Below are 14,472 nucleotides of genomic sequence, written 5' to 3' on the forward strand. Positions count from 1 at the left end.
GTACCTCTTGGGACTCTTAGACACCCCTGAACAGGAAGACTATGGTCGTCTGTGGCCTTTTTCTCATCCCACGGCTCTTGTCTTCCTTATATGTTTCTCTGTGGTAAATCCAGTCTCATTTTAGAATGTGAGAGGAGCCGTGACAAGACTTAAGGAATATGCACCTCATGTCTATTCATTGATGCTCAGATCATCTCCAGGATGACCTCAAAACTGAATGAGATGAAAAAAAAATCTCTGTGTGTAGAACAAGGACAGAAACTAGCAAAAGAAGAGGCAGAAGAAAGCAAGAAAATTTTCTGGAGGACAGTTTTTCCCTAAAGCAATAGATGAATGGCTTCACTAACAAAGCACTTCAAAAATTCAATATATTCCATTTTGTGGTTTTGAGGAGAAAAGGAATTTCTAAATGCCACAAAGACAGGAACATGCTGCTATGTGGAAGACTGCAGAAGACAGAGATCGAAGACTGTTTTTGATGAAGCTGTCATAGCCATTTTACGTCCAAAGAAACACACAGTTTAAAAAAATGTATAAACTGTTGTTCATGGGAAAAACATCTTCAGTGGCTAAGGAAACTATCTGTTTCTCTCAGGAAGCATATGAAATGCTACTATATTCAGACCCCTTACAATGAAGAGAAAAAAAGCCCTGTCCTCAGTATTATATAAAGTTTGCTAAGAATGTTTCTTAAAGAACTAAGAAGCAGTGAACAGCATCTGCAGCCACAATCTATTATAAATATTTCATCCAGAAGGTACAATCTCTCAGAGGTATCATAGTTTAAAAAGCTACAGCTACATCATGCTGCTACATTAAAAAAAATGCTATAAATGGATCTGCTTGGCTTTGACCATATACATTTCTGCACAGTCCTTTTGGGATCTTCACAAAGAAATATCTTCTTTTTGCTCCAGTTAAGAAGAAATTTAAAAAGTGTGTTCTCTTGGAGTTCTGGAGGCCAGAAATCTGAGATCAAGGTGTCCCCAAGGCCACATTCCACCAAGGCCCTAGGGAGAATGCTTCCTTGCTTCTACCCGTTCATCATGGCTGTCAGCATTCCTGGACCCCCTTGCTCTGGGACCAGATCCCTCTAATATCTGCCCACCCTCTCATTGCCTTTCTCTCTCTCTATTTGTGTGTGTGTGTGTGCAGTGAACAGCATCTGCAGCCACAATCTATTATAAATATTTCATCCAGAAGGTACAATCTCTCAGAGGTATCATAGTTTAAAAAGCTACAGCTACATCATGCTGCTACATTAAAAAAAATGCTATAAATGGATCTGCTTGGCTTTGACCATGTACATTTCTGCACAGTCCTTTTGGGATCTTCACAAAGAAATATCTTCTTTTTGCTCCAGTTAAGAAGAAATTTAAAAAGTGTGTTCTCTTGGAGTTCTGGAGGCCAGAAATCTGAGATCAAGGTGTCCCCAAGGCCACATTCCACCAAGGCCCTAGGGAGAATGCTTCCTTGCTTCTACCCGTTCATCATGGCTGTCAGCATTCCTGGACCCCCTTGCTCTGGGACCAGATCCCTCTAATATCTGCCCACCCTCTCATTGCCTTTCTCTCTCTCTATTTGTGTGTGTGTGTTTATCTCCATCTGCATTTTTCTTTTAAAAAATTAAAAAAGTTTTTTCTCTTCTTTTCTTTTTGCTAGAAGGTGTGTAGTCTTGCCAGGGAAAGGAGTGAGATGGAGGTGAGAAAGCACCCTCCATTGTGGATGGTCTTGCTGCAATCCCTTCCCCTTCATTTCTCCCTCCTTTTGGGATTTTGGGCATGTGCACATACCTGGAATTTTTTTGTTTATTTGTTTTGTTTTGTTTTTGCTATATGGCGCATGTGCTCGCCAGAAAGAGAGAGACAGAGAGACAGAAAGTGAGAAATCACCCCCCACGGGGGATGGCCACACCACAATCCCTTCTCCTCCATTTTTCTCTTGGGATCTTGGGCACACACGCACACGCGCCCGGTGTTCCTTTCTTCCTTTCTTCCTTTCTTCCTTTCTTCCTTTCTTCCTTTCTTCCTTTCTTCCTTTCTTCCTTTCTTCCTTTCTTCCTTTCTTCCTTTCTTCCTTTCTTCCTTTCTTCCTTTCTTCCTTTCTTCCTTTCTTCCTTTCTTCCTTTCTTCCTTTCTTCCTTTCTTCCTTTCTTCCTTTCTTCCTTTCTTCCTTTCTTCCTTTCTTCCTTTCTTCCTTTCTTCCTTTCTTCCTTTCTTCCTTTCTTCCTTTCTTCCTTTCTTCCTTTCTTCCTTTCTTCCTTTCTTCCTTTCTTCCTTTCTTCCTTTCTTCCTTTCTTCCTTTCTTCCTTTCTTCCTTTCTTCCTTTCTTCCTTTCTTCCTTTCTTCCTTTCTTCCTTTCTTTCTTTCTTTCTTTCTTTCTTTCTTTCTTTCTTTCTTTCTTTCTTTCTTTCTTTCTTTCTTTCTTTCTATTTATTTTTTGCCTGGAGTGTTTTTCAAGTCCCTGGGTTTAGAACTCAAACTGCACAATCAGCTATTTGGGATCCAGCCGCCTTAATCATGGTGCCACTGGCTGGCCTGCGTTTTTTCTTATGAGGACACTTGTTACTGAATTAGGACTCACTCAACTCAGATAATCTAGGGTGTCCTTCTCATCTCACGATCCTTAATCTAATTATATACACAAAGACCATTCTCCCAAGTAAGGTAATACTCACGGGTTCCAGGGATTAGTATGTAAACATTATGTGGAGAGGGGAGAGTCACCATTCAACAATGTTGTATAATTCACCCATTTAAAGTATACAATTTAATGGTTTATAGTGTACTAACAGAGTTGTGTACCCATCACCATTATCAATTTTACATTTGCCTCAGCCCTGAAAGATCAAACACTATCCATTAGCAGTCGGCTCCCCATTTCTCCCCAACTATCAGCCCTAGACAAACACTAACCAATCTACTTTTTGTCTCTTTGACTAGTCTGAGCATCTCATATAAATTGAATCATAATATTGGGCTTTTTGTTACTGGCTTCTTACACTTAGCATAACGTTAAGATTCATCCATGTTATAGTAATACTCCACTCTTTTCTTTCATTTTTTTTCTTTCTTTTTTGTTAATTGTGAGGGGGTACATGTGCTTGCTAGAGAGAGAGGAAGAGAGAGAGAGAGAGGAATCTAGAGAGAGAGGGAGAGGGAGAAAACTTTCCCCAGTGGGGCAAGGTCACACCACAATCCATTTTTTTCCATTTTCCATCCTGTCAGAATTTTGGACATGCACTCATACATTCTTGACATGTTCTTTAAGCTGTCTGGTCTGGCATTTGAACCATATGGTTTGCCATGTGGAATCTGGCTTCCTTAACCACTAGGCCATGGGGTTGACCCCATTTTTTTTTTATTGGACAATATTCCATTGTATGGGTAAACTACTTTGTATTTATCCATTTTTCAGTTGATGGTAATTTTGGTTATTTCTTCTTTTTTTGGCTATTAAATATTATGATGTGAATATTTACATACAAGCTTTTATGTTAATTTATGTTTTTACTTCTCTTGGATGTATACCTTGGAGTGAAATTACTAGGTCTTTGGCAAGCTTTTGAGGAACTGTCTGATTGTTTTCAAAGCTACTGCATCATTTTAGGTTCCTTCGGCAGTTCATGAGGGTTCCATTTTCTCTTGATTCTCTTTTATTGTTTTCCTTATTTGGTTCTGTTGTCAATTCAAGAAGTAAAAAGTCAATTCTTCCTGTTTTTAACCTCCTTCAATATTTAATTTATGATTTACATATAATTTTTACACATCTTTGTAGATTACAGAATGGTTTTCAAAAGCATATATACAGTGTGTAATAAACAAACTGAGGCTATAAACATGTTCACCACTTTCAACATTTAACATGTTGTGAACCTTCAAAACCCGCTCCAATGGTCATTCTGCAAATGTATACTGAATTATCTATGACATTCTTTACTGTGAGGTATAGTTCTAAAGAAAAACATATTGATTAAAAAATCAGGCAACAAAATCTCATAAATTAATAAAGAGAATCTTGACATAGCCAATGAAAGAATAATTTCTAATTTCTTTCTAGAGGACTATGGGAGATAAGAGTTTATAATCACCTAGAGGACTATGGAAGATAAGAGTTTATAATCTGAAAAATCTGTGGGTATCAATCATTGGTCTAGTTAGAGCAAGGTAAAATTGTACATCACAATAACTCATTAGGAAGAAACTCACACACTGTGAGTTCTTGTAAGACCATAGTACTGTACTGTGCATAAAGAAATAAGCCCTTGGATAAGCAAAGATAAAACAAAATTGGAAAAAGATGTTTAAAAGTGAAGACATGATAAAGCCTGGGACTTGGTGATTTTTAGGCTTTACAAAATTCTTGATTTTAGCTTTTTTAAAAAAATTAATTCCACAGAAAAAGACTCAACTGTTAACATTTTGGACTTTTTCTCTATCATCTAGTTCTATGCAATGAATAATGGTTATAATAAATACATAAATTGAAACCTGCGGAGACAACTGTCTATCAAATAATTGGTGGATTTGTATTTAAATATGCTTGTGTGTAAAATTGATGAATCTACATTCAGTCCTGACATTCAGAGCTAAAGAGAGACAAATAAAAGTAAAAAAAACAATGCACACAGGACAATGAGAAAAAAGGATAAGTCCACACATATTGATAATAACATTGAATAACAATCCTTCCATTTTGATAATCTCACTAAGCATAGAAAAATATTTCTATTCTATTTCTGTTAATGTCATTCCCCCCCTCACTTTGAGGTAATGAAAGGTGATTAACTCTTATCTGACCTGCATATAACATTATCTTTTGGTTTGACCCTGCTTCCTAGATACTTAGTGAAAAACAACAAACTAACTTTTATATCTGTTTCCAAATTCATAATAATTTTAGCTCTCACAGCCCAAATATTTCTCCCTGAGCTATAAGCTCAATGTGGCAGGCAACCTATCCTTGTTGTTGTTGTTATTATTATTATTATTATTTGGGAGATTTTTGCTATAGGGTACGTGTGCTAGTCAGAGAGACAGAAAGTGAGAAATCACCCCCCTCAGGGAGTATGGCCATGCTGCAATCCCTTCTCCTCTATTCTCTTCTCTGGATTTTGGGCATTCACGCACATGCACCTGGGGTGAATTTTAAGCTGCTGGGTCTGGGGCTCGAACCACGGTCAACTACATGGGAGTCTAGCAACTTAATCATTATGCCATCTGCTGGTCCCTACTTTTTCATTTTTCTTGTAAACTTTATATGTAGCTTGTGGTGACTTTTCAATAAATATCAAATGAGAACGTGATTATTGTTTCCTGTGTAAAAGAGTTGAATGTTTTATGTTAAATTATTTTTAATTTTTGCACACATTTAGTATTTTCTAATAGCTTTGGTTGTTGTTTTTTGTACAGATGAACAGGAGACTAAAGATGCAACAGAAGAATGTAAAGAGTCTTAAGCAATGACTTGCTGGGGTATGCTGTTAAGAAAGTTGGTAATTAAGTTAAATTACATCTTTTTCTTTGAATTCAGTGAATGCGTTATAGAGACCATTACTCAAATAATGATTTTGACATTTGGATTCTCTCTTTGTGGATTATATTTTCTTAATATTTTTGAGACTTGGAGTATAATTGTACAGTGGTTTTCTTGATCAGAATTCTTTGGAAAAAATGATAAATTTTTTTGCTAATCTTGTAACATCAGGGTACATTATAAAAACCAACATTTTACTATATGCTATTATATTAAAACTGGTTGAGGTGCTTTGATTGTTCTGTATTTGAGTTTATGTTTCAAGTTTACTATGACTTAGATTTTGGTCACTATGAATGTTCTGACCTCACTTTTCCTTTGGTTTGCCTGTGTCTGTTAAATAAACACAATTTGTCATAGAAGAAATGAATTTGCTCAAGAAAGTAACACTAGGAGAGCCTTTGTTATCTTATTGCCATGAAACTTCTTAAGCAGGAGTTTGACTTGATACCTTTCAGTATGTAAATTTCTTTCAGAGTTTGGGCCTGTTAGAATGCAGCAAATAAAGATCATAATTATAAAAAAAAAAAAAAAAAGAAAGAAAAGTCTGTAGTACCATCTTAAGAGAGAAGGTTGGCCATATGGTATCTGGTTCTCTTAACACACTAAACTATTGAACTGGCCCTATAAATAGCTTTATTAAGTCTTACATACACATGTTCATCTATTGATATTGGATAACATTAATGATTACTTACATTACATTTCTTTGACTTTTTAAAAATGAATTCTATAGCTACTATTTGCTGAGATATCAATCGTCTATTTCTTTTTCCATCCCATCTGTTTCAGTTTACTATTTGTTCTTTGGTTCAGTTAAAATAATAATGATTCATGCTGATGTCAATATGCTACGATGTAATTTATCTTGAGGCCAAGAGTTTTGCTGTGGATGTCAGCAGAAGTGAAAGGTCATGATTCTGTATTCTCATAGGAACGACATGTGGCACATCTGTGTGTTTTAGGGTTTGGATGGGAGCAATCAGAGGTCAGAGGTGATACAGGTGAGAATTTGGACTGGGATGAGAAGAGTCATCAGCCTTTCAGAGAAGCTCAGCTTTCTAAACCTTTACTTTCCTGGTGTTTGATGTTCTGCATATGAGAAAGAGAGAAAGAGACAGAGACATAGTGACAAAAAGAAATGGAGAGAAGGGGAGAGGAATATAAGAAAGATAAAGACTGAAGGAAACAGAAGAAATTATTTTTAGTCTAGCACTGCAAAGGGATTATGACCTGGTAGTGTGCTTCTGCAAATGTATTTGAGGCATAGCAAGACTTTTTATTACAGTTTAGGTAAAGGGACAGAAAACAGTGATTTTAAGTAATGAATTCTGTCATTAAAAGAGGTGACACTATCTTATAACTTGTCAACTGAAAGTAACTCTAGTGAGAACTAGTAAACTGAATTTATGATATATTGATAATTCAACCCGAAGTCTCCAGATTAAAAAAGAAAGTCACCCTGATATAGAAAGTTCACCCTGATATGGAAAGTCTTTATTAAAAAATATTTTTATTTTGTGGTTCTCTGTAGCCCTGAGCATTTTTCCCAGAACAAAATGTAGAATAAAAATTGTAGAAAAGGGTGAGCTAAAGCATTTATTTAGGGACTTAAAATTTGAAGTTTTTCTATATAAAACTCTTTAAAAAAAACCCCTGGCATCACCCTCATTGTAAATTCCCATTGGACCTAAAGTTTATTGACCTTCAATCTAATTCTGCCAAAACACACGACAATAAACTCTTGTAGGAGGATAAAGCTATCATCTTAATGACATAATTTACATTTTTAATCAGTATGACTGGCTGATTTGAAGGTCAGGCTCAGGGTGAGAATGGAGCCTGCCTGGAAATAAAGCTCCCATTCCCAGCCACTTTTTCTGTCTCATCTTGATATTTTCTTTTACTTTTTTTTCTTAATGCCAGAGAACATATGAGAGAGAAAGAGAGAAAATTAGAGAGATAGAGAGAGAGAGAAAGCACCCTCCAACAGGCCAACAAGGCCTGGGAACTCCACAATCTTTTTTATTTTCCCATTTCTCCATCCTATTAGGATCACGGGCACATGCGCTTGTGCCTGGTATGTTTTTCAAGCCACTGCAGTGGGCATGTGGGATCCAGCTTCCTGCACAGTGCTTAACTACTATGCTATAGGGCCAGTCTTCATTTTGATATTTCAATAATTTGCTCCACTATTGAAAATGAATTAGAATTATCTTCGAGGACTTCATGTGTTGAGCTATTTCAAGAATGAATACTGTCATGTTTTCAAAGATTTTTTTTTTCAAAACAGTTTTCCCAACTCTGCAGTCATTCCCATCACTTTCTAGTTCTTACTTCACCTTGGCTGTCCAAAATTATATGGCAATTTCCATTTATATGTGATCATACTATTCAGATAAGTGTTTGTAGAACAAAAAATAAAAATCAGTAAGGGAGAAAATTCTCACTCAGTTATTACTTTTTAGTGTTTTCAGATCTCAAAATCAGATTTTTTTACCTCTTTATTAAATTCCTTCTTTGATCCATTTTGTTTATTTATTTATTACATTCAATTTTCAGTAAGGAAGAAAATTCTCACTCAGTTAGTACTTTTTAGTGTTTTCAGATCTCAAAGTCAGATTTTTTACCTCTTTATTAAATTCCTTCTTTGATCCATTTTGTTTATTTATTTATTACATTCAATTTCTGTGTATCATTAAAGCATACCAAATTAATTTTACTGTCATGAATACACTGCATATCAGTTCAAAGACATTATCATATATTTTTCTTTTTACAATTTAGATAGAAAACTTGTTTTATTCGACTTACGTGGCAGTACTCTATTTTTTATGTAAATAGATCTTTATTTTTTCTTAGTTTTCACATTTTATTCACAAAAGATCTTAATCTAAATGCTTTCAATAGAAAGTGCAGCTGATATAAACATGTCTATGATCACTTGTCTTACTTTAGGTATAAAAGTCAGTGAGTACAATGAACATACTATAAGGTAGCACCTAGATGAGGCTGTCTAGCTTACTGTGGTCATTAGATAGGTTTTTTTTATGTATTTTTTTTAATTTCAAGAAAATCAATAAATCAAAATTAAAAAATATTAAGAAACATTTGCTTAAGACTTAAAGCCAGGAAAAAGAATAGGCTTCTGTTCAAACAGTAGCTAGATACTAAAACCTCAAAATAACCCCACATAATAATAGTAATACTAGATACTATGAGAAATACTAGATACCATGAAATGCCCAACATACCAATAATCTGTATCCCAGAAGGTGAAGAAACTAGGGCATTGATAATCTATCCCATGAAATCTTGAGATAAAACTTTTCAAACCTAGAGAGGCATTCAGATATCCAGACCCAGGAAATACACAGGACTCCAAATAAAATCAACCCAAGAAGATCTTCTCCAAGGCATATTATAGCCAGATTGGCCAAAACCGTAGACAAAGGCAAGATACTAGAACTGGCCAGGGAGAAATGTCCAGTTACTTACAAAGGATATCCCATCAGGCTGACATCAGACCTCTCATCGGCTCCATTCCTATTAAGACTAAATTATTAATAGGTTGATATCCCACAGTCATGATTAGCCCATGCAACACTCAAGGTCTGCTTATTATAACACCTTGACTTTCATGAGATAATTCACAAAATAACTTTATATTTACACACATATATACATATTTTGCATTCCTTCCAAATTTTCCATTTCTTTTTAGTCATCTGTTTTTGCCCAAAGGTGGTTTTCATTCTTCAAAAAGTGTTACCATAATGCTTGATGCTTGGGTTGCTTTTGCAAGGATAATTCCTTTCTCACACACACTTCTTCCTTTTTTTTTGGAGAGGTTTTTGCCGTAGGGCACGTGCACTCCCCAGACAGACAAAAACAGAGAGACAGAAAGTGAGAAATCACTCCCCGGGGGGGATGGCCACGCTGCAATCCCTTCTCCTCCATTCTCCTCTCGGGATCTTGGGCACGCATGCACACGTGCCCGGCGTGAGTTTTAAGCCACCGGGTCTGGGACACGAACCACGGTCTACTACATGGGAGTCCAGCGACATAGCCATTACGCTAACTGCTGGTCCCACGCACACTTATTTCTAAAGCTTCTCAACAACATGTCATGTCGCCCACCCAGTATCATTATTCACAGGTTAGAAGAATGGAGCTTCAAGAGTTACATGTGTTCCCTAGCTGTCTTTCCATTGTTTTCATTGATCATTTTAGAAACAGAGCTGGACTTCTAAAAGGATCCAATTGTTGACATTACTAAAATAAGAAATTGTATTCTTTTGGGGCCCATGACTTAGGAATCATTTCTTTATGTTTTTAATATGGCAGGCTAATTTATCATTTTGTTCTTTTATTCCACAAGTCTAGCACATGTGTATCTCAAGCTCTGGCTTAGAGCAACTGCATCTTTCTAAATCATGTAGGATCTCTGAATGTTGCTGTTATGTTCTAAAGTTTATTTTTATGAGTGCTATATTAGTTTAAGATTGTTTTTTACCCATACCTCATAACATAAAGCCAGTAGAGAACAAATAAACACGGATACAGTAAGTATAAATATAAATTTCCTTATGATTTATTATTGTTCCTTGTACATAAGAAACAGTAATATACAAATTACACTGCTTTAGAATGTAAAATGGATAAAAATGTGTATAAAAAAAGCACATTCCTAGAAAAAGGTATTGGCAAATAGTAAAAACAGGGTAAAAAGCGAAAAACAAATCAAAACAAAAACAAAAAAAGAGAAAAACCAACAATTCTTCAATTCAGTGTGCAAACATTATATAAAAATAGAAATACTAACTCTACAGGCAGTATTTCCTGATAAATTATTTAAATAGCATATCTACACATCTGAGATATCTATTCCAATGGCAATGAGAAAATAATTTATAAAAATAAAGCAATGGTATACAAGATGACAGAAAAAAACATCACTTTCAGAAAATGTATTTAACATTTAAATGCTATTTCCTTATTGGGAATAATTTTCTGCAAAGAATTTTTATACTATGTACAACATTAACTTTTTTTTTTCTTTTTTTTCTTTTTGGTACTACAGTAGCTTTAAGTTTGTTAGACACTTAAACTCTTTCGGCTTGATCCAAAAATTCTTTACTCAGTCACACAACAAATGAGGTAATGTTTGTATATAAGTTTCACCTTTGTCATTTTTTTTTCTCTTTTGGAAAAATGAAAAACAAAAATGTATATGCTTTTCTTTTCCCTGGAAACAGGCACAAGGGAAGGGGTAAGACAGTAATGAAGACTTTTATGGCTTTCTTTGTAACCTAAGACACTTGCAAATGGACAACCCACTAATTCTGCTTCAAAGACAAAAAGACATGAAAAAAAACCCAAAATTATTCACTCTAAGCACAATTCAAAAAGCAGCTTGTTTTGCCGATTTTCTTAGTGCCATTTCCAAGGAATGACTTTCATTCTCATCTCAAAAAAGAAAAAAAAATTGATTAATCTCAACTACCTGCTTTCAAACACTTTCCATGTAAAAACCTAAATTCCAGGTAGAACAGAGTTAATAAATAATCTGTATTTACAATCTTACAGTCATAAAGACTTAAAGAAGATGATATGGATAGTCCTTACGCTTCTTCCTGTTCCATGAATAATCCTTCAGACAGATCCTCCCGAATAGGTACAAAATAAATATTTTACATTGTAAAGCATTTATAACAAAGGAAAAAAGAATGATCTAAAGTCCAAAAAAAGAGAATTGGAAAATTCCATGATAATCCAGGAAAAAGAACAAGAGAAAAAGGGAGAAGAATAAGAGAAAAAGGAATGTTTTAGTTAGGTTGATAGTAATTTTGTGCCTTTTTAACCATAGAAATATAAGCATGACTGCCGCCCCTCCCTTGGGAGGCAGCTGGTGCTCATTGAGATGGTAGGTCGTCCTATTTTCCTGCTACATCTGCGCAAGCTACGTCTGGAATGAAACCAACAATTTCAATGTGATCAGGTAATGGCACTGGCACTGGCTTACACTGGTTTAATTCCGACTCCCTGTTCTGGTCACTATAGGTGAAATATAAGGGGCAGGGATCAGGGAGGAAGTCCAGAAGCCAGTCTTTCCTTCCTGTCCCTGCTTCTACTTAAGTGCCTATTTCTGTGGGTTAATCAGCTAACATCGTGGTCAGCATCATGAAAACCAGCAATAGTCTTTCGATCCCCTGAAAATGATTTGAGTACCGAACATGTAACAGTTCCTCCATATTTTCTTCATACAGTCGTCCTTGAGTGTGCACCCTCCCCTTAGTGCCTCAGCCCCTGCTCCCCCTCCAGAGGGAGTATGTCAGGGGCGGTTTTGTTTGCTAATTCTAGTGAGTTCTCCCTTCTCTGACTTGCCTGAAATGCTTCTGAGTCCACTGCTCAGAGATGGTCTCACGACAGCACCCTGCTCTGTGACGGAGCAGAGAGGAATGGGTACCTCTCCCATGGAAGCAAGTAGATGCTTTTGTTTTTTGAAAAGCAAACCAAAGCAATTGTTTATATTTTTGGAAAATGTCTTCTGATTCATTGGAGGCCGAGTGCTAAGTCTCTTTTTTAAAAACTGCATTTTCCTGAGGCTGGTCCCATGTTCTGGGCGTCCATGTTGATGTAAGCAGAGAAAAAAGGGAGGCAAGGAGAAGTGATCCTGGGGTTTTCTCAAGCTCGTGATTCCAGAAGGTGCAATACCATCATTGGCTATGGTCAGTCTTTTGATCACTAGTTTAATGATTAGGAATCTGTTAAATAAAAGGAATAAACAAGTAAGTATTAAATGAAAATTCATGAAAGCATAGTCAACTTAGTATCCATTAATAAATCAACAACCTGGGGATAGGGCTACTTTTATAATGACAAAAGCATATTTAAGACTGTTTTAGCACTGTTAACATTTCATTTTATTAACTGACATCGATGCTAGAAGATCAGCATAGTATAAGCTTCCAGAACTTATGTGTTTTCTGAGATTGTCAATATTAAAAGTTCAGAAGTTTTATTTTAAAAATTCATTTGAAAAATTATATCATAATTTGAGTAAGTTTTGAGTAAATAAACCAGTTTTCTTTACTCTGATCCTGTAGGCCATTTTTATCACTCTGTTCTCAAAAGCAAAATATTAACCCTGTCCTTAAAATCATCTTTAAATCACTCTCCTATAATTGTCCTTGCTGTCGCCTGAACTAGAGATGTCAATTGTATATTCACTGTACTGTTGTTCTTACCTCTACATTCGTATTTCAGGTCAGAGAAGAACACCATTTCTTGAGAGAAGACAAACAGTCCTAGCCTACCACCAGCATAGGTTTTGTCATAGATGGGTCCTGAGTCAGCCATGATTTTCTTCCCTTCATACATCACCACTCTGCAGGGAAAAAAAAAAAATCTTGTTAGTGGCACTGCTACAGTTTGGTCCTCTCTTGCCCGTCAGTGACACTGTTTAAGTGTAATTTAATCAGTAAAATCTTACCTAATGAAGCCTGTCTTTGGCCTGTGGCTGAGACGCCATCTGTAGGCAGTGAAATCTTTCCAGCCTATGTGACGGGGATCATGCCACAAGGTGCGCACCTGAAGGAAATGGAAAAGGAAAGGCTGAAACATAGCTCCATCAGATTTATATTTCATTCCATAAGAAACAGTGCTTCCAAGGTAACTGAGGGGACCTAAATGAGAGTGCTGCAATGCAGGATTTTCTCCCAAGGCCTCTCATTGGTTGTGTGCCACTGAATGCACAAAGAGAGTAGGCAGGTGGAGAGAAGAGAAAGGAGCTTTTTTGTTTGAAGAGACTGAAACTACCTTTGGATTTGAAGGGTAGCCCTCGGTCATGGGGAGCTCCCCTCTCAGCCACTATTGTTTTTCACAAAGCAGAGCTTAGTGCTCTATGATTCTGGGAACTTTGTATGTAGGACTCCCCTGTTGGGAGTAGCCAAAGCAAAGCCTCCTGAGTGTTAGTCAGGCACCTGTCAGCTCTCTCCCTTCTGTAGGGCGCTGCTTCTTACCTGGCCTGGGGTGTTTCCTGTGTGCCACAGGGCATTCCGCAGATGCTCGCCCGGCCCTGTGGTGGAGTTCACAACTTTCACAGAAAGTCCTGAGTATCCCTGAGCCCTTGTGGGGTTGGTGTCCCAGTAGGACTGGGTGACTTGCTTCCACATCACAACGTAGAAGCGGCTGCTGGATTGGTAGCCAAACACAAACCCGGCATAGTCATCGTCTCTTTCAGTGTTGATGAAGAAGGTGCCACTGAAGTCCACAGCATTAAACTCATCATAACCTGGAAGATGAGGCCAGAGGCAGGTTAATGGAGTAGCTGATGGAAGTTCTCTGTTACATCTCCAGAGTCCCTTAGTATCCACAGGGACAGGTGTAGCTGCCTGGTTTTATATTTGCTTGTTTCTCATGCATGCATCTGCCTCGTGATGTAAGAAGTCACTACTCACCTACTGCAAGTCCAGGATCACAGTTGACAGTCTGGACGAGTTCTTTACCCTGATGGCGTACAACCCAGTTAGGGTCATTTTGGGATGTCCCTTTGGGATCTAGAGGAATCATTTGGAACCGGCGGAAGTCAGTCTCACTGATATCGACATTCTCAGGACAGATGTCATCAATGTCTGGCACACTGTCATGGTCAAAATCATCTTTGCAAGCATCACCTCGACCATCACCTAAGGCCAAAACGGAGAGAAGTCAGTGAAATCCTGAAATGTTATTAGCATCGGAAATTCACTGTGTTGAAAAAGTTGGTGTGGAGTCACTCCATCCTCTCAAACGCATTCAGCTTTGTTTTTATTTCCTCAATCTTGACCACCATGGGGTCAGTTACATCTCTTAAAAAGTGGCACCTCTGACTCACCATCAGAATCCTTCTGGTCAGGATTGGGCACGAGTCTGCAGTTATCCCTGTCATCAGGA

At 37.0% G+C, this 14,472-nt stretch overlaps 2 protein-coding genes across 2 annotated transcripts in view; one reads left to right on the forward strand and one right to left on the reverse strand.

Annotated features, from left to right (window-relative positions):
• The window catches only part of LOC102497182 (fibrous sheath-interacting protein 1-like), a 35,098-nt gene extending 28,192 nt beyond the window's left edge, over window positions 1-6,906 (forward strand). The window contains exon 4 of the mRNA XM_027775842.1: window positions 5,412-6,906. Within this exon, the coding sequence (XP_027631643.1) occupies window positions 5,412-5,458 (47 nt within the window). The 3' untranslated portion in view covers window positions 5,459-6,906. The remainder of the gene's footprint in view (window positions 1-5,411) is intronic.
• Window positions 6,907-10,113: 3,207 nt separating this feature from the next.
• Window positions 10,114-14,472, reverse strand: part of THBS1 (thrombospondin 1) — a gene marked incomplete in the record, with an annotated part of 16,547 nt that continues 12,188 nt past the window's right edge. The window contains 6 exon segments of the mRNA XM_027775835.1: window positions 10,114-12,302; window positions 12,786-12,925; window positions 13,031-13,128; window positions 13,560-13,831; window positions 13,998-14,225; window positions 14,414-14,472. Of these exon segments, the coding sequence (XP_027631636.1) occupies window positions 12,295-12,302; window positions 12,786-12,925; window positions 13,031-13,128; window positions 13,560-13,831; window positions 13,998-14,225; window positions 14,414-14,472 (805 nt within the window).

This window comes from Tupaia chinensis, unplaced genomic scaffold, assembly GCF_000334495.1.
Source record: "Tupaia chinensis unplaced genomic scaffold, TupChi_1.0 Scaffold000605_1, whole genome shotgun sequence".
Classification (NCBI taxonomy): domain Eukaryota; kingdom Metazoa; phylum Chordata; class Mammalia; order Scandentia; family Tupaiidae; genus Tupaia; species Tupaia belangeri.